The 20690-nt window shown below is 35.1% G+C and overlaps 1 protein-coding gene across 1 annotated transcript in view; it reads left to right on the top strand.

The window, feature by feature from the left end:
* UTRN (utrophin) overlaps positions 1 to 20690 on the top strand; it is a 526271-nt gene that overhangs the window by 434899 nt on the left and 70682 nt on the right. The window contains 4 exon segments of the mRNA XM_020972489.2: positions 3581 to 3782; positions 9314 to 9399; positions 16417 to 16574; positions 18971 to 19137. Coding sequence (XP_020828148.1) covers positions 3581 to 3782; positions 9314 to 9399; positions 16417 to 16574; positions 18971 to 19137 — 613 coding nt within the window.

Here is a 20690-nt window from a genome sequence, read left to right as displayed (position 1 = left end):
CATAAATTCCTTAAGGGTAGAGACAGTATTTCGTATCTAAACTTTTTGTATCCTACAATACGGCTCAATACTTTGTAAACAATAGTTACTTAATAAGTGCTTAAGCAAATTGTATTTATAAAACAGAAACTCATTTTCTCGTAGAAGCTTCCCCAAGTCAAGCTCACTTTGCTCCAGTTATTGCACAAATCCCTTTGCTAAGTGACATTTATTTGTAACTCTTCCTAATTTTGTCCAGTCTTTATATGTAAATCAGATTTGTTAATATAATTTTATTGGAGGTTAGTTAGGTATTCGTTATAAGTTACGTTGGGGCCAGGGCTACTCTTGCTTAATGTGTAAATCTCCAAAGCACCTAGAATGGTGCCCCAGGATACACTTAAAGTGCTGATGATGTGGAATCCTGAGTTGACCAAATGCTTTCTAAATATACTTCCAGAATTTCTTCATTAAAGCTTGAAGATGTAATAGTTTCTTATATTTGGTTGCTAAAATACAGAGTGACTCTACTATTTTTAAACACTTCGGTTCAGTTGAGCCTGCATTTATTTCTGCAACTACTATATGCCAGACGTTGTGCCTCATGTTGGGGATACAGTGAGAAAAATAAGAGAGTGTCTAATAAGACCTTGTACTTATATAGCCTTATAAGGTTTGCAAAGTGCTAGGCATTTATTATGCTAGGGAGCCTCTATACTACTTAAAAGATAAAATATGTACACAAATAAGTACAAGATACTTCAGCAATTAAATTTAAGGTAAATTCACTGCAAGGATATACTGCAGCTGGAAAAGTGTCTTATACAAGGTAGCACTTGAACCAAGTCTTAAACTGAACTGTGGGTTTCTGAAGACAGAGGTGAGAAGCGAGAGTGTTTCAGGCAGAGGGGATAGCCTCAGAAAAGGCACACAGGTGGAATATGTTGAATGTCAAATATAGGGCAGAATAATAGGTAGCCCAGCTTGGCTGAAACATAGGAGCTAATCTGCAATCCAGGCCAGAGACTGGAAAGAGATGATTAAGGGCTGTAAAGGCCAAACAGAGGAAGTTGTATTATATTCTCTTGGCAACAGGACCATAAATCTAGAGTTAGAAAGCACCTGAGACACCAACTGTTATAACTCCCTCATTTTATACATGAGGAAACTGAGGCAAACAGAGGTGAAATGATTTTCTCAGGGTCATTTAGGTGGTAAGTTAAGCCAGGATTTTGACCCTGCCTTGACACTCTCTCCGTATTATTAACATTTTGCTTGAGTAGGGATAATAGTGAAGTCAAACTTGCACTTTTATTAAAATCACTTTGGCAGCCAAGTATAGGAGAGTCTGAATAGGTTGGTAGCCATGTAAGTAGGCAGATCTGAGAGATAATGTGGAGGTAGAATTGACCAGACTTTGCAAGAAATGAAGAGTTGAGTATAACTCTATGTGCTCGATGGTCAGAGACAAACTTTCTTTTGATTCTTTGAATAAATGAATAGCATTTATTAAATGTCTACTACATGCTAAGCATTATATCCCACTAACTCTATACAAGTACCAAATGATAGTCCCTGCTCTTACATTTTAATAGGAGACAATATATGTAGGAGAGTAGTGCCCAGGGAAGTAAGTTGTTAATGGCTCCTGGTTCACGTGTCCTTTCCAGAAGCAATGGTAGTAATGATTTAATTGTGGTTGTCCATAACAGGAAATGGGGTTGGGGGGAAAGGTTGGTCCAGTATAGTGTCAAGGAAGAAAAATGGCAGTGAAGCAAGTTTGGGTGCCTAGAACTGACCAAATATGGTGAATCACTACCACTCAGCATAGCACAGTGCCAAATCTAAGTGGCTTTAGATTTCTTCATCTTAGATAAGAGAAATAGATTTTTCATGAAAATAAAAGGTTGATGATAAATTCAGCCAGCAGGATGGTGCTCCTTATGAGTCTTCCCAAACTTTTGCTATGGGGACTTCTTCTGCTTTCTCTTCCCTTAGACAGAAACTGCACTGGTCTGCCACCACCTTGTATCTTCTGAAATCCCAGTGATTAGTGATACCAGCTTTTAGAACCTTGTATCCTAGACCTTTGAAGCATAACAGCTTGTTAATACTCCACTATGTATATGTATATTGAAAAAAATATATATCAGTTTTAAAGAAGTTGGTGAGAGAAACTGATTCTTCTATTTGTTTCTTTTACCATGAGGCCAAGTTGTCATTTTTGTCTCTTTGAAAAAAGAAATCACGTTTTTCAATGATTCAAATATGGTCAGTTTCTAAAGGTCTGTAAATGTGATTTACTGCAGAAAGACTTATATCTGCTTGGGCACTAAGGCAAAGAAAGTGGCAAAGTGAATCCCTAGAAATTGAAGTCATCCTGAACTCTTAGATGTGGCAAATTTACTGTCACTGCTGTGTAGCTGAGAAGGCCTTTTCTGGAAGAAATGCGAACACGACCTGATCCAGGAAACTTAGGACTTGCTGGCACTGGATAAAGCTTTGGGCCATGTAGTCAGAATGTACTTTACTCTTAAAAGTAGCTCTGTGTCACTGGATTAATTAACTTAATTAACTTAAGAATTCAAATGGCTTCTAGCATTTTGTCTGTTTTTATATGGCTGGTCCTTCATAATTATGGGGATATGTCATGTGGATATCATTTCTTTAAATAGAGCACTTTGGGTGGCACAGTGGATAGAGTGCCAGCCCCAGAGTCAGGAATACTTGGCTTCAAATCCAGCCTCATACACTTACTAGTTATGTGACTCTGGGCAAGTCACTTAATTCTGTTTGCCTCCGTTTCCTCATCTGTACAATGAGCTGAGGAAGGAGATGGCAAACCCTTCCAGTATCTTTGCCAAGGAATCCCCACATGGGGTCACAAAAAGTCAGGTGTAACTGCCCAAAAGAAAATTTCTTTAAGTGTTTATCTGCATGTACTGCTGTACAGAAGCAAAGTCCCTGCCTTTTAGAAGCTCCTATTAAAGACGGGTTATGGTAATAGGAGTAGAAGTTAGGGATAATGCAGACTCCTGCTTTCCTCTGATTAAACAAATTTCAATTTTCCCCATCATTTCTAACACATTGGGTAATTCGAATCTATCAGCCTCAGTTTCCCCACAGATAAATTGTACATCTCTGGGAAGTACTATATGGAGTCATTAATTGGCTACAGAGTGCTCTGTGGTTATTTCATTAAACTTTTCTTTTTTAAAAAAGTCGTATCTTCTGAATGTTTTATGATCACTTAAAGGTTCTCTCATTCTTATGTGAGCAGTGTAAATATTTTTGTATTACCAGTGTGAAAACTAAGACTCAAAGTACTCAAATCCCATACCCGCTACTCTTTAGTGGAAAAGCCAGGACTCAGTCTTTGTGAAGTTCAGCAGTCTTTCAACAATGCCATACTTCCTGGGCCTGAAGTAAAGGAAATCACTAAAACAAGTCTTAGCGAAAAAATAAAATAAAATAAAATAAAGAGTATGAACTAGGCAAGCGTAACACAAAAATTTGGGAGGGTTGGTACTTTGTTTTAAACAACGTGCCTTGCATCTAATTTGTTAAGTCGATTTCTTTCTCTTCTTTTCCTTCTGATTAGTGGATCTGTTAGAATTGGAGACAACAAATGACATCTTAAACCACCAAAAACTAAGACAGAATGATAAATTCCTCTACGTCCCTGATGTCATCAAGTATCTGACAAAGACTTATGATATGCTGGAACAGTCACATAAGGACCTGGTCAACGTTCCACTCTGTGTAGATATGTGCCTAAATTGGTTGCTCAACGTCTATGATGCGTAAGTTTACATGTCTTTGCAGTCTGTTCAAATGAGCTACGTTGATTAAAAAAAAAGTTACAAATATTTTTTAAAAAAAAAATACTGTGTTTAGAACGGACTCTTTTTTGAATGTCTGAACTATTTTCCTCACTAGGATTATTGAAATGCCACTTGAATTGCATTTAAAAATTAGCATTTGGAAGGAGTAAATTTGTCTTTGCCATTTATTTTAGGTGTTGTAATGGTGACATATATGTGCATAATGGTTTGGTATTAGAAGCATTCATAACTTTACCAGGGATTTAATGTAGCTGCTACTGGTTACCATTAAAATCTTCTTCCTAGGTCACAATAACACTCCTCTATAGATATTTTTATTCATTTTTTAAAAGTAAGACAATGCATTAGTAGAACAATCAATACCAAAGAAATCTTGCTGTGGGCTGACATTTTTGACATGTTAGGAATTATTCATTTTTCTGGTAGAGGGTTAAAGTACACAAAGATGAAATTTGGTTCTTTTGGCTGTTACTTTTCCTCTAAAGCCTGCCAAAATTCCTTCTGTTGATTAGCTATATGTTTATCAACCTTTTTCCCCCCTTAATTCTATGAGACAGATAATTAAGAAATACTCAAGTTTAGAAAATAAAATTTAGATACAATAGTATTTCAAGAAAGTAAGAGTGGTGATGCTATTTGCTCTGTCTGCAAGTGAACTGAAAACTTTGTCATTTTAAAGAAAAGTTTTAATTTTTAGAGCAACATATCTGAATTGAATTTATAATAATTTGGTAAATAAGCAGTAGGTGTTATCTTAAAATGCTTTTAGTCATTGAAGTGCTTATAACAAGTTGCATTATCAATTACCATTATGAATAATAAATTTGCTCTTTTTCCACCAAATACCTTTAAATTATTTTTAAATTTAGTTTCAATTTCTCTTATATAATTTGGATTCTCTTGGTGTTGACAAAGGTGCTTTTAGTGTCCTCCTAAAATTATCTTCATTTTGCTTTGGAAGCTCAGTTATTTTTTGAAACGAAAATCCATGCTTTCAAGTTTTAAATCTCAGTGGATTAGGTACTTTGGCATTCTCCATGAGTATCATGTTTATGTAGCTGGGAGAGAAAGAATCATTACCTTGGGATCTGTGGCTCTTAATACCTGTAGGGAATGGAGAAGAGGCAGAGCAGGAGAGTGTACATGCTTTTTTCTCTGGAAATTACCCTTTGTGCTTCTCTTCTTACAAGTGTATGCTTGGGGAAAGTCTTATTCAGATATTGTTTTATATCCCAAATGATATTTTTTAAAATAATCAGCCCATTAGCCAGGGCAGACAGAAGTTATGTGACTGTCCTATTACCTTAAGAACCTAAGAAAAGCATAATGAACCTATCCAGTCTAATATTCTATCCCTGATCCTGTACCAAAGGAGTATTTTGAGAGATCATAAGTTTACTTTTGACAGCAGCCTTCCATGTCTTCCTAATACCCTTTCCTTTGAAAAAACAATACATTATGAATCTATGTAATATTTTATGAAACTTAACTAAGCGTGTCTCCACCTCTGTGGGCCTCATTATCTTCCTCTTTATAAAATGAGTATTGTATTAAATGATCTCTGAGGTTTCTTCCTGCTGGGATAGTAAGATTGCAAACCCTTCCAGAACTTATTTGTATTTTGATATGGTATCGCCTTTTAGCATAATTTGTTTCATACATTTATAGATCATATAATTTTAGAAATTAAAAGAAGCTCTTCTCTTTAGATGGGGAAATCAAATCTTGAAATAGTAAATAAGTCATTTTGACTATTACAAATACCGAAATTAACGATGAAGAACATATGAAGATGCTATGTGCATCCAGAGAAAGAATTGATAAATTGAACCATGTGTAGAATATGTGTGTGTGTGTGTGTGTGTGTGTAAATGTATATATAAATTTTTAAAAATGAGATGGTATATGCAAAGTGCTTTCCAAACCCTAAAGCACTACATAATTAAATGCTATTTATCAGAAACCAAAGACACATAAGTTAGAGGCAGAGTTGGATCTAGTCTTTGGTTTCTTAGCCCTCATCTCAGTTCATTGCTATTTTACCCTGACGTTATTCTGCCTTTATTAACCTCTATATGAAGCAGTTCCTCCTTTGATATATTTTCAAGCCTTAAAGGATGCCTCTGAATTCTATTAATAACATATCTAATGAATAGCCCATTTTCTCATTAAATTTCTATCCTAAGTCTGTCTTCTCTAACTGAAAGTTGCTTTTTGTTTTTAAAATATATTCCTTGGGAGAATAATCAACTGAAATTAGAACTGTTTAAATCATTATTTAAGTGCTAGTCTATTATTATTAGTCTGTTATTTTAACATGTAATCTTCACAACCTAAGGGAAGATAAGTTTTAATTATAGGAAGTACATACTTCTTAAATTATTTAAGACTAATAGATAATTGTAAAATAATATTTAAACTAATAAATACTTGTAAAGTTATCTAGGTAGTCAATAGAAAGAATTTAAAATATTGCATTTTGATATTTCCTTAACCATGTTTTCTATATCTTTTAAAATCACTGCAGTGCTTAGAATAATCTCAAGCACACAGTAAACTTTTAACAAGTGTTTGTTGTTTGAATGAATTAAGATTTCCATGTCCTTTGGGTGGTATTGGGTAGCTTTCTCCTTCTTTGGTGACATGTTAAACCAAAATCTTTAGGAAATGCTTCACAATTATTTTTAGATTCTTTCTTGAGAAGTCATCAGTTGGTCACAGTTTTGTTTTGAAAATTTTCCTGCTTGAATTACCTTGCTGTTGATGCTGTCACATTCTCCTCATTGATAGTTTTCCTGGAGGAGAAGTGAGAATCAGTACTTTAAATAAGAGTTCAGACAGCTTTAATAGTAATACAATTACTAATACCCAACTTTTGGGAGCTAGTTAGAAACAAATATTTCAGTATAGTCCCAGCACTTAGAGTATTTGGCTTATACTTCAAAATCAAGTAGAGATTGCAACTGCATTATTTGGGCTGATGATAGTAATCAAATTTCAATGCTAGAAGCACAACAGGTGCTCAGTAGTTTTGATTTGTAGTGACTTGAGGTTTGAAAGCTTTTTAGCCCATTTTCATAGAATGCTTTATGAAACTTTCTTAGACCTTTTCATTTCATAAATTCCCAAACAGGTTTATTTTAGATGCATAGTTCTATTTCTTCACAAATATCTATTCGAGACATTAAGAGTGAGGACTAATGTCTCTCTCACTGAATTCAGCTTAACAAGCATTAATCTTTTACTGTGTGCAGAACATGGCAGCTCTAGAGACTATGGAGTCAGCCAGTGTCACTCACCTCCCTCTCCTCTCCCAATCACCCTTATTCAACTCCCCTGGACACCTGTCACTCTACGATCAAAAAGAAAATCTCTTTGGCAAAAGCCCTTCAGAACCTGGCCCCTTCTTTCCTTTCCAGATTTCTCATACCTTACATCTGCGTCTGTACAGGATCCCCTAACCTCAGTTTTAAAAGGAATGTTGAAAACTGTTTTTACATGGAATTGGGGAAAAATAAAATACTAAAAAAAATTTTAAAAAGACAATCATAAAGTAGTAGTAAAGGCAAAAAATCCCCAAACTCCCCCGCCAGCACTCTTCCTAGCATATTCTGTGATCCAGTGGCACTGTTTTACTTCCTGTTCGTCATAAAAGACACTCTTTCCTGACTATTTCCACTGGCTGTCTTCTGTGTTGAAGGACTCTCCCTCCTTTCTGCCTCCTGGCTTTTCTGGCTTCTTTTAAGTCTCAACTAACATCCTGTCTTCTACAAGAAGCCTTCATCTTGGTGCCTTGAACCTTTATATGTATACTGTCACTTGCATGCTCTCTCTCGTGTGTCCCTATACTATGAGTTCCTTGAGAGCAGTGACTAGTTTTTGCCTTTGTAACCTCAGCATTCAGCCCATTGTGGCTCATAGTACATTCTTTGTGTACTGACTGATATAAAGATGAATAAGACACAGTCCCTGCCCTCGTAGAGATGAGTTTTATTGGTACAAGTGCCTTAGACATAGTAAGTGATGTTGAAGGCAAATGATTTTGTGTCTACCATACTGCCATGCAAGGAGTGGTCCCTCAGCATTGATTGAATGGAAAAACTCACATGAGTATACATAACTTTGAAAGAAAAGAATCTTATTTTTTACTAATAGTGAATATAAATTCCCATGTTTTGAGTTTGATTTGCCAGTTAGAATACTCAAAATTTAAGGCACTGGGAAAAATACATATTACATCTTCAAACAGTTTATGTAATTAAATTACATTTATGTTCAAATAACACGTTTAACATTGTTTATTAGAGAGAGGAATAAATGTTATTTCCAAAAATTATCTCAATTAAGACTTAAATGTAAATGTTATCATGTCCAACTATTTAAGTGTATTTGGAATGGTGTGTCATCTGCATGGTGTGAAACCATTTCTCGCTGTGGATTGAGAAATGTTTTTTATATCCAAATTTTGACAGATATCCCCTCAATAGGAATTCCATACCTGATTATCTGACATCCAGATTATATTGCAATAGTAGCCTAAATAGATGCATTGGCAGTAACAAAAAGTGAAGTCATTATGTGGCTTAAGTGTTTAGAAGGCTTTTGACCTTTCTTTGGGGGAATTCCTTCCCTGGTCAGTGTTTTTAAAACTGAACTCAGTAAGTGATAAATAATTAACCAATAAGTAATTAGTCTTTCTGGGCATTTTAAGTGAAAATATTAACAGTCTACAAAGGCGCTTCTTTAACACTAAATATTACAAGGATCTGTAATTTCCTTGTATTAACGTACTTTTCATCCACCAATATATCTTGGTACACCTTTGTAAATTGTTGGATGGTCTTTGAGAATTGCTACGAGCAGAACTTGATGATTTTCAGCTGCACATAATCTGGGGTTCAGCTCCAAATTTAATTAGGCCAGGTATATCTGTCTGCCGATGACAAATATATCATCGCCCTTAGCGATGGTTTGGGACCGATTTTTCACAAATCTACAGTCCCCTCTACACCACCATGGGCCACTGCCATAGGGTCTTAGTACTGGGTCTTTTCAGCATGGGAACAACTGTCACAACTTTCCCTGATACTTTCATAAAAGATAAATCCCTTTAACTTTTCTCATTTGAATGTTTATATTCCTGAGTTCATAAACATTAAAGTATTTTAGCTTAAGGGGAAAGAGAAGTGAAAATTTGTTTCTATTTCATGCTTCCTGCCTAATTCTATGTAATGTGGTTTGTGTGTTCTTGTGGACCTGGTGAATAAATCACATTACCAAAATCTAACATGAAGGCACACATTTAATTCCAGCTTTCAGGGGTGATGAAATATAAAGAATCTGTTGAAGTGAGTAAAAGAGGATTTGTCCTTATTGCTGATTCTTACAAATAATTATTTTCAAGAAAATGGATGCTTAGAGAAAAATGGGTCTGCTGTTCACTGATTTATTTATTTATATTTAGCATATTGTAAATCTTATGATTTTAGAGGCCGGACTGGAAAAATCAGAGTACAATCCCTAAAGATTGGATTAATGACTCTCTCCAAAGGTGCCATTGAGGACAAATACAGCTGTAAGTAAGATCTTGTCCTATGTATATTTAAGTAGTTTCCTGTTAGAAGACAGTCTTTTATTGATATTATGGCCAATTATTTTTTATAGTGAAAATTTTGGGGAGAAAGGGTATAAAATATTTTTTAAAAAAGAAGTAAATGTACCTTAAGTATGATCATTTTGAGATATATGTATGTATTTGAAACATTCTAAGTTCATTTGATTTTATATTTTGGGTTTAAAGGAAAGGGATTACTTTCTTGGATAGCTTGACAGCCAGGAGGGGCAGTGAAATGGAATTGGGAATTTGTGTGAAATGAAAAACTGATAGCAGGATCAAAAGGTCAGGTACCCTTGATAGAGAGAGGTGAACTAAGCAATTCAGGGGGAAAAAAAGCTTTCCACAAGGCTTTTGTTTTGTGGAGCATTTTTTACAAGTAAAAATTGTTTTTGGGAGCAGAATTGCAAAGAGCTATCATTACTGAAGCCAAAGAATGCAAGTTATTATGTATGTAGTGGGAAAGACAAATAATAAAATAAATGTCATCCCCTCATGCGTGAACTATATCAGTAGCCTGCTAGTCAATCTGCTGGCCCAAAGTAAATTCCTGCTCAGTAAATTCTTGTGTCCTCCTGTCATCTTCAGAATCAAATAGAATAGCCTCTGTTTGGCAATCATAGCCCTTGGTAACCTGACCCTTCCTACCTTTCTAGTCTTCTTACATTTTACCCTCCTCACTCCCACCCACATTCCCAAGTATTCTATGGTACAGTGACACTGAATTCCTTGTTTTCTTCATATAAGATACTCCCAACTCCCAATCATTGCCACTGGCCATCTCCCATGCTTGAAATGTTTTCCCTCCTCCATTGTATTTCTTCCTTCAAGTTGAAGCTAAAACCTCACCTTCTCCAGGAAAACTTTTCTTATTCTTCTGAATTATAGGGCCTTCTCTCTGTTGAGTATTTCCAATATTTCCTTTATCTGGTTTGTACGTAATTGTTTACATGTAGTTTCCCCCATTAGACTGTGAGCTCCTTGAAAGCAAGGACTGTCTTTTGCCTTTCATTGTATCCCCAGAACTTAGCACAAAGCCTGGCACCTAGGAGGTGCTTAATTGATGTCTATTCCCTCCTCCTCTAATCTCTGTCATTCAGAGTCATTCCTTGCCAGGGTGAAAATCTTTTTTTCATACTCTGCACCCTATCTACCCCATCTGCCTCTGCACTTGCCTCTTTTCAAGTCTTGAGGCTTCTTTTCCTGCCTTTTTAACTATGCCCTCTAGCAACCCTTCTGTTTTTAAATAGTAAACAAAACAAAATTCCATTTCATCCTTTCCTCCTTCATGTATTTCAATCAATTTAAAGCATTATTTGAATGCCTTCGTCATGCCAGGCACTGTGCTGAAACCTTATTTTGTTTTGTTTTGTTTTCTCCCTGAAAACTCTATCTCCTTCACCATCCTTTCCAGGACAGCCTCACATTTTCCTTTCACATTCTCCTGAATCTCCTGAATGCCAGGCAGGCATATCACCATTCTTGTTCTCCATTGTTCCTTCCAGATCCCTGCTGTGCCACATCATTCACCAGCCCCTCCTCTTTAGAAGTTTTTTATGGCATCTGATATAATCAGCCTGTATCAATCCTCATTGCTGCTTTCTTCCAGCTCTCCCATCAGCCTACCACATTTCTCAATGACTTTAGGACTGACTTACTGTTTTTCTCTGAGTTCAGATCCTGCCTTGGATACTAGTTGTATGACTTATAAATAAGTCACTTAACCTCTCTGATCCTCAGTTTTCCCATCAGCACCTAGACACAATAATACCTGTAATACTTATCTCAAAAGTTGTTGTGATGCTCAAATCGGAAAGAGCAAGCTTTGTAGGACCATATACATGTCAGCTATTATAGCATGAAATAAAGTCTACTGAGTTTGACATTTTATGCCCAACACATTCCAGCTTCTGTCTACCTGTGTAGCCGTTATTTCCCATGCCCTTTGCTCCAACCATACTATAGAACTAGTCGTTTCTCCAGCTCATCCTTCCCTCTCTCACTTCGCTTCATTTGTGTAGTCAGCCCTTCTAATTATAATGTCCTCCAACCATATCTCTATATGTTAAAATTTTTTTTCAGTATCTAGTTTAGATGCCCTTTCATCTGCAAATCCTTCTGTGATTCCCAGCAGATGAAACTGATTTCTCTTTTCTCAAATTTCTACTCTAAATTTTTTGTATGTATTTTTTTCTTTGTCCTTATAACATTTAATTTCATATTATACTTCTTTGTGTTTTGTGTCTTATGCTCTCTATTAAATTATAAGGTCCTTGAGGGGGCAGTGATGATGTTTTTAATCTTTGGACAGGGTTATGCTAATATTTAATCTTTAGGTTAATTTAATTTTTTATTTAATATTTATTTTTAAAAATTTTTGATTAATATTTAACAAGTAGCTCTCCAGGGTGGAAATATACACACATTTAAAAAAAAATTTTAATCTGCATTACTACCATTTTCTCCATCCCTTCCTTCCATCCCTTCCTTAAGTCTAAATAATTGACAGAACATTCAATCAAGCCCCGATTTGTAGTGTTTGCCACTTACTAAGGTTTAAGATGCTCACACTGAAACTTCGCAGTTTGAGTTGGCTCTGATGCTCTACTTTGTATCTCTAGTACCTAACATGGCACCTTGACTATAATAAACACTTTCTTCTTTTTGAACTGCAGTGATTTGAATTGAAAATATGGCTGTTCCAAAGGGGAAGATATGAAATGTAGAAGCTTTTGTTTGTGGTAAATTCAGTTGCATTCCTGGGTAAAGATATGCAAATTATTTATTGAATGCTTATTGTGTGCCTAGCACTTATGAAGAAATCAGCTTTGGACTCTCAAATTCTGTGATTCTTTGGGTCCAAATATTGGTATGGCATCCTATTTCTTTTTTGTTCTTTGTTCAGGAAGTGAGATTTTTTTTTACTTTGAACAGATGAGACCTAAAGTGGTGAATCACATGTGGTTTTTTTATGTTTTGTTTTTTCTAAGGTCCTTTAGAAGTTTTACATGCTATTTGACTTTATCATGTAGATATAAATACTATGACACTTTTTTTTCCAATAAGGTCTCTTTTGTTAGCATTAATATTCAAGTCATCCTACTTCTTAAATTCACTGACAGAGCTTCAATTCAGTCAGGGTCAATTGATATCAACCTTGGCATTGATTTCTCTAGGGTCCAATTCCATTGTCTTCACCTCTTATGAAATTTCCATTGGATTTCTTGACTCAGGCCTCTTTATATCTTTCATAAAAACCTAATTATGGAGGTTTTGCCTTTTACAAAAACATGAAGAATTATCTACGTATGTTCTGTGCATCAAAAGTGATGTAACTAACTACAAGTGACATATATATATCCTAAGCCACACCCAGGGCTTACATTAATGATTATGAATTTTATGAAGTATGATGAAACAATAGATCAGCATGTTTATGGAAAATGTACCATTTCCTTTCCTTATAATATATAAATGTTTTATCCATTTCCCATTTTATACACCCCCCACAGTCTTCGTAGTATCTTTCTGTTCTTTTTTCTGTCAGCTTGTTTCATTTACAAAAGGGAAGATGAAACCTGCTGTATAAATATTTGCAACTAATAATTTTTTTTACATCTTTTTTACTTTATCCATTTTTTTCAAGTGACATCACATTTATAAGGTACTTAGTACAGGTCCTAGCACAGAGTTAACGCTATATTTATTCCCCTTCTTAGAATGTAAATATTTCAGTCAAAATTTAAGAATTTCATAAAACTTTGGTTTTTTCCTCTTTTAAAAATCACCACTTTGTGTTACTATACAAAGTTAGCTACAGTAATATAGAAGTATTTTCTCATGAACTCTTTGAAAATGACATATTTTTTTCTTTTGCTTTTTTTACAAACCAGTTGTAGATCATGGAAAATAGTCTGGAAATAATAACAATAATAATAATAATAATAATGTTGCATTTGTAAAATGTTCTAAACTTTGTAAAGTGTTTTACATATGTCATCTCATTTGATCTTCCTAATAACATTCGGTTAGGTAGGAGCTGTTATTATCTTTATTTTATATATGAGGAAACTGAACTTGAAAGAAATTAAGTGACTTCTCCAGGGTCATACACCTAGTAAGTATCTGGGGCAGGATTGGTACTTTCTACTCCCAGTGCAGCCTTCTGTCCATTGTACCACTAAGCTCTGTATTTCTTGCTCCTTTTTTCCCATGCATCTTCCATGACCATATTTAACTCCAAATTGAATAGGTATCCATGGTTTCTGATTGTTTAGCAGAGTTCCCCAACCAGTTAATCTCAATGTATGCTTTTTTGAATGCTCTCAATTAGATTCATGGAAGTTGATGCCTTCATTAATTTTGACCTTCTATGTAAGATGAATATTTTTCTTCAGAAGAAAGTTTCCCCTAATGTAAACATATTTTAGATTCCTAAAAGGGAAAAAAAAAGCCAGTGAGTTAAAGCAAAACTTGCAACCTCATCTTCCGGTCTTTCCCCAAATTACCAGTAATCAACCAAATGCAAAAATTCCTTGTTTTTCAGTATTTTGTCACTGTGAGTACTGTTGTCTGCCCATGTGTCTCACAGCCCCTTCCTAACTTGACAAATGGTCCTCAAGCGTTGCTGTAATTGAAGAATTCACTTCCCTTTAGTCAATCTGGTGCTGAACTTCTCTAAACTAAGCCTTGTCTTCAGAATATAAAAAATGTAGTGTATTCCTCAGCCCATATTCAAGGACTTTCAAGGTCTAGAGAGGTAGTAACAGCATTTGTTTTCTGCTGAGATTCCTTCTAAGAAACTGAGGTCAGTTCCATTCCTTGTGGAACAGGACTTTTTTCAAGACCCTACTTATAGTGATTGAAATGTATCAAAATGCTTAGAAAAATTAGGAAGATAAGAGAATTTTTAAAATTTTGTTTTCTGCTTTGTAAGCAATTTCCTTTTCTCAATGGCATGGCAAAATGTCTGTCTTATCAACACAGACTAATTCTTAGTTCTGGGAAAGTCAGATCTAATTGATAATTGGTATTTTGTAATAATATGGTACATTTATATGGTAATAAAGTTTGATCTTATATGGCAAACTCACTCATTTGGGGGGGGGAATTGCTTTGCAGGCCTAATGTTGAGTTCCTAGTAACATAAATATTGAAAAGGATCAGTGTTTTCATCAGTGTAGATCTTCCCTACAAAATGCAGGTTGCAGTCCCTCCTCATCTACCCATCCATGCAACTCTTATCCATCTCTTCCCAATATTTTTGGCACAGTTAGTATACCTAAAGCTTTGGGAAGCCTTCTCTTCTTTTATCTTTGTAAGGATAGCAGTGGAGTGTATAGGCTATACACTGGTTCTCCCCAATTCATGATCACTTGACATCTTTTTCAATCAGGTATTTCCCTGATGATATTCTTTGCTTCAGTTCTCCTTCAAAGTTCTTGATTTTATGTTGTAGCTTGTTCACACTATGCAACTGTCCAGTAAACTCTGTGATACTCTTAATTTTTCACTGTTATATTCCATGACTCCACTAGTTGAATACTGCTATTAAAAAGGTGGGTCTTTTTTTGTTTAAGAAGTAGTAACATAAAATATTTACAAAACATATCAGTATCAAAATGATATGGAAAACTTTTTTTTATTATAGTAGTCTTTAAATAAAAAAAATGTTCTAATCAAATACATTTGAACAAATGATGATGAAAATTAAATTTATCTTAATTGAATTTCTTTTCCCCATGTATCCTTATAATTAAAGCCATATTTCATTGTAATTACTATGTCAATATCCCTGTACTTGGCTTAGTTACTTTGAGAGTAGAATTTTGGCAATATTAGATCATCATTAGCATACTTTTCATCAAGACTGATACATGTTAGACTGGTATTCAGATGTAAGATAAAATAAGATTTCTCCTAGCACTATTTGGGGATATCTTAATATTATATAAGTAAATGGACACTATCATTTTGTCCACTAAAGCTTCACATGGAGAACATTTATATTTGTGTTCTCCCTATGTTTAAAAATTTGTTTCTAGAAATAATTTGTTTCCTTCATTAATGAAATTTTTTTGGAATTCCTCCCCACTCAGTAAACTAATTTGTTTGACTGATTTTGCTTTACTTATTGGAAATATGGCAAACATTTTTACATCTGAAATGTTGCATTATAGTGAAAAGAAATTATTCTGCCAAAAACCAGAAAGAAGAGGGCTCATTAATTGTTTTTGAGCCAAGGTAATTAAAAAGCTGTTAGCTTATGATTTTTTTTTCTATGATTAGAAAGGACTTAGAATTAAGGATTTACACAAATTGGTAGCAGTTTGTCTTTGAGATCTGTACAAATGTGTTTCCTTCAATAGAAAGAACGATAGTAGTTTCTAAAACAATGCAAGACCAGAAAAGCTTAGAAAGTTAACTCAGGAAGCAAAAATGTTTAATTATAGTTCTTATAGGGTTTATAATAAAGTACATGTGGTATGTTTCCAAGTGATGTGTTTGGCATCTGGAATGAAAACAGGTCTGTCAAAATTTAAATGTTTACTGTTCAGAATATCTCTCTCTGACAGGCTGCAGAAGAAAATTTGTTTTGACACACTGTCTCTGAATAGGAAGGTAAACCCATATTGCGTTCATAAAACTAGGTCACAGACTCATAGTGTGTCACTTTGAAAGAATATTTTTTATTTAGTGATAAGCTTGTAATTACGATTGGCATACAGAGTCTGATTTTCTGCAAATTAGGTGCAGTTTAGCCAATTAGCTGATGGTCAGATAGCTTTCAGTATTTATGGACTATGCTTTATTGAAGGACTTTAGAGCTTATGAGTTGACTTCCCTAATTCTTTCCCCTTTGAAAAGTTTTGGTTTCTAGAGTTGAACTATGACAATAAAGTACAGTAAACTTTTGTATTTTCATATGCTTGTGTGTGTATATTTACACATATCATATATGTAATTTCTGTGTTCCAGATCTCTTTAAGGTGGTAGCAGGGCCTACAGAAATGTGTGACCAAAGGCAGCTTGGCCTTTTACTTCATGATATCATCCAGATCCCTCGGCAGCTTGGGGAAGTGGCAGCTTTTGGTGGCAGCAATATTGAACCTAGCGTTCGAAGCTGCTTCCAGCAGGTAAAAACAACTAAAGGAATGTCTTCATACTGAACCATTTCTGTTGCTTATCTATCCCCTCCATCTATAATTCTATCTCATTTCTTCACTCACCAAACTTCTGGAGAGATTAGTCTTCACTCATTGCCTGTATTTCCTCATCACCTACTTCCCAGCTCCTTCTGTTCTGGCTTCTTCCCCATAGAACTGAAACTGACATGCAGTTCCCCATTCTGGGTTCTGTTCCCAAGGGTTCACTCTGATGCGGTATATGCTTCTTTAGTGGATGATATAATGGACTCATAGGGATGTTTTGAGAATAACAATGGTCTGCTTGAATGTAACATGCCCTGAGCTTTTCAAGACAAAAACATTTTATAAATAAAAAGTAGAATCATCATAAAGTATCATTTTGCCTTGACATATATTTATTTCAAAAAGCCTTCTAAATAACAGAGAGAGGATCATAGATATAGAGCCACAAGAGACCCTAGAGGTTATCTGGTCCAACCCCCTCAGTCCACTGAGACCCATAGAAGTAAAATGAGTTTGTCCCAGGGTCTCACAACTGACACATAGACAGCCAAGAAATCACTGAGCTAGTAAGTAGTGCAACTGGGATTTGAACCCAGATCCAGTACTGTGGTGACTTAAGAATACTATTATGAAACTTTATACTGCAAAAACATAGCTCAAAATTAAGAGAGCCCTTTCTGTTATATGTAGTACTTACCATGGATAATTAGTATATTTAAATTGTTACTATTGTACATATATTAGTGTCCAAACACTATATACAAGGCCAATATTTTACCAAAGGATATAAAAATGTCTGACTTATTCACCTGGGGGTGGGGGTGGGAGTAGGGGGGATTTTGCATAGACTTTCTCTTAGGGCTAAAAATTATTATAGTTTAATGACAACCCTTGTTCAAATTTTTTTTTTTACCAAAACAGACTTATTTCCTTTAAGAAAGAAAAAAATTGCAAATTTGCAAATACTTGCAATTTCCAGCTTTACAGATTGTTCAAGTATAATTTGTTTTCACACACAGGAACATGGATTGCTCTCAGCAACAAGAGAATAAATTAATCAAAATTTAATGTTGTACATTTGCAAATAATTTTGTATTGGAGGCAGAGATCTGGCAAGTTTTGTCATTTTGTCCTCTAGAAGTTTTTATAAAATAAATTCACAGAAGCAGAAGTTTGTGCATCCTCTAGTCCAACCTCATACAGGCTTTAAGCATTTGATGAAATAAAGAGCAAGAATACTTTAGTTTAGAAAACATATAAATTTCAAATTTCAGTTGAAAAGAAGATAACCAAATCTAACTTAAATATTGACCTCCAAAATTTGTTGATAATGTTGGATATTTTGGTCATTTTAATATAGATATTTAATGATCTTTGAAAGATCGTTCAAGTTGTGTATGAATCAAGATACTATGAAAAGCAAAAATCAGTCAGTTAATAACATTTATTAAGTTATTGTTATACATCATCGTGCTAAGTGCTGAGGATACAAACAATGGCAGTAGACATTTCCTGGCCTTGATAGTGCTGGAGGTGGAAATGACAAGCAAATACATATGTACAAACAAGCTAAATACAAGGTAAATTCAAAATAATTTAAAGAGGGATGGCAGTACAATTAAAAGGGATTAGGAAAGGTTTCCTGTACAAGGTGAGATTTAAACTGAGACATTGGGAAAGCCATGGAGTCTAGAAAGCAGAGATTAGAAATTAGAGCATTTCAAGGGTGGGGGGTTTAGAAGGAAGGGAGCAGCCAGAGAAAGTGCCCTTACTGGATAGATGGAGTGTTTTTCTTAGAATAGCAAGGAGGCCAGTGTCACTGTGTCAAAGAGTATATGAGGTCGTGGGAGGTGGGTGTGAGAAGGGAGGAAATGTGTAAGAAGACTCCAGAATTGGAGATTGGGGGTAGGTTATAAGGGCTTTGAATGCCAAACAGTATTTTTTATTTGATCCTGGACATAATACAAAGCCACTGGAGCTTCTTGAATACTGGGGTTGGACCAGTGCTTTAGCAATAATTTTTGGTACTTTTGAAAGGTATTAAAAATTAATCCTGGATGAAATATATTTTCTTCTTATTCTGTGTGACTGTTTCTACTCTGACTAGTTACATAAATGTAAAATTTTAGCAGAAGAAAAAAACCTTAGTGATCATGAAACCCAGCCCTTCTATCTCACCCATTAGGAAATTGAGATTAAGAAAAATTAAGTGATTTTGTCCAGGGTCACTAATCTTCCCTTTGTTATCAGCCTCAAGATCTGCAAAATTCCAAGGAAGGCCTATGAAATTGTGAAGATTTTATATAATTGTTAAATGTTTATCTCCACTTCCATTCAAATTATTTATTTTTTAAAAAAAAACAACTTTTTTTTTTTAACAGAGTCACAATAAGCCAGAGATAAGTGTAAACGATTTTATAGAATGGATGCGTTTGGAGCCACAGTCCATGGTATGGCTGCCACTTTTACATCGTGTAGCATCCTCAGAGACTGCAAAACATCAGGCAAAGTGCAACATCTGTAAAGAATATCCCATCGTTGGGTTCAGGTAAGAGAAGTTTTAGGGTCAGATTTTGGGTTTCATCCATGGTGTGCCCTTCCTTATTGTGATGGCACTTGCCCTTCTATCTCACTTTGGCACCCATTCCTTAGTCATCCCCAGACTTACAAGTTCAAAGTATTTCTGCAGAACTGCTGTGTTGTGGTATCAGTTTGCATTCCATGACCTTTCCACAGGTTACAAAAGCATTCATGCATGATTCCTCCATAACTGAAAGGAAAATAAAATTAACAGAATAACAACAACAACCTTTGTTGGGATTCAGTAGGCTGTCCGAAGTACTTCTAAGACCCTTAGGCTTATTCCCAGAGAACAAGAAGTAACTTATAAATGCAAACTGAGAAGTACTAAAGTTATACTTAGCTTCTCTTTAAATTTTCCTTTAAAGCAATGAATGACCCTGCTATTTAATTTCTTGTCTTGTACACTATTAAACAGTATCATTGTTTTCTGACCAGCTCCCACTGTTGTGCCGCGCGCCCCCCCCCAAGCTAGGAGTGTCCTGGAGCCAGCTTTAACTAGGGAGTGCTGATTGCTAAGTTTTCAGTATGAATATTTACACCTCATAAATTGGCAATTTAAAACCATGGCTTGATTTATTATTTTGTTGACTGTCTAGCCTTAAGAAAGTATTAATAATGTAAACTTAAAAAGTATGCATGCATATGTATTTCCCCCCAAGAGCTAGGTAATTAAACATTTACCAGTATACACTCCGTGCAGCAGAGGGGCAGGGAATGAAGTCATCATCAGAGGGGAGACTTTGTGACTATTGTTTTGTTTAGTCTTTTCTTCAGTTGTGTGTGACTCTTTGTGATCCCATTTGGGGTTATCTTGGCAAAGATACTAGACCAGTTTGACAATTCCTTCCTTAGCTCATTTTAAAGGTGAAAAACTGAGCAAATGGGGTTAAGTGACTTGCCCATGGTCACACAGCTAGTAAGTATCAGGGGCTAAATTTGAACTCTGGTCCTCCTGATTCCTGGTCTGGCAATCTCTCACTGAACCACCTAGCTGCCCTAGTGAAGATAAGCTGCTAATAATGATAATAGTTATTATATAATATTGTTTTATTATCTTATTATACATTATCATATTATGTTAATAATATTATATTAATAAAGTTATAGAATAATAACTGGCATTTATATGGAACTTTGATGTTTGAAAAGTGCTTTACATCATCTTGTTTGAGCCTCCCAACACTCTCGCCTAAAGCAAATTTATCTTCATTTGTCCTTGATTTGACCCTGGTATGTATTGCTGGCTGCAGTGACCTTTTCACAAGTCTTCTTCCAAGATAAACATTCATCAAAGATATCATTGTCCAGAGAGATTATTCTAAGAAGCTTATTCAGGTTTTTCTACATGCCATTCAAGGAAGTTAACAGTAAAACATTTGCAAATTTAATTTGGAAATATAAAAATTGCAATCTCAGATTTTTTAATAGTGCCACTCAAAATTTCATGCACACATTTTCAAGCACCCAGGTTAGTAATCAGAAATAACACACATATTTATAGATATATAAAATAAATAC

Source organism: Phascolarctos cinereus, unplaced genomic scaffold (assembly GCF_003287225.1).
Source record: "Phascolarctos cinereus isolate Bilbo 61053 unplaced genomic scaffold, phaCin_HiC Scaffold_5;HRSCAF=322, whole genome shotgun sequence".
Classification (NCBI taxonomy): Eukaryota; Metazoa; Chordata; class Mammalia; order Diprotodontia; family Phascolarctidae; genus Phascolarctos; species Phascolarctos cinereus.
Note: the sequence above shows the minus strand (reverse complement) of the source record. Positions and strands in the feature narration are given on the sequence as shown.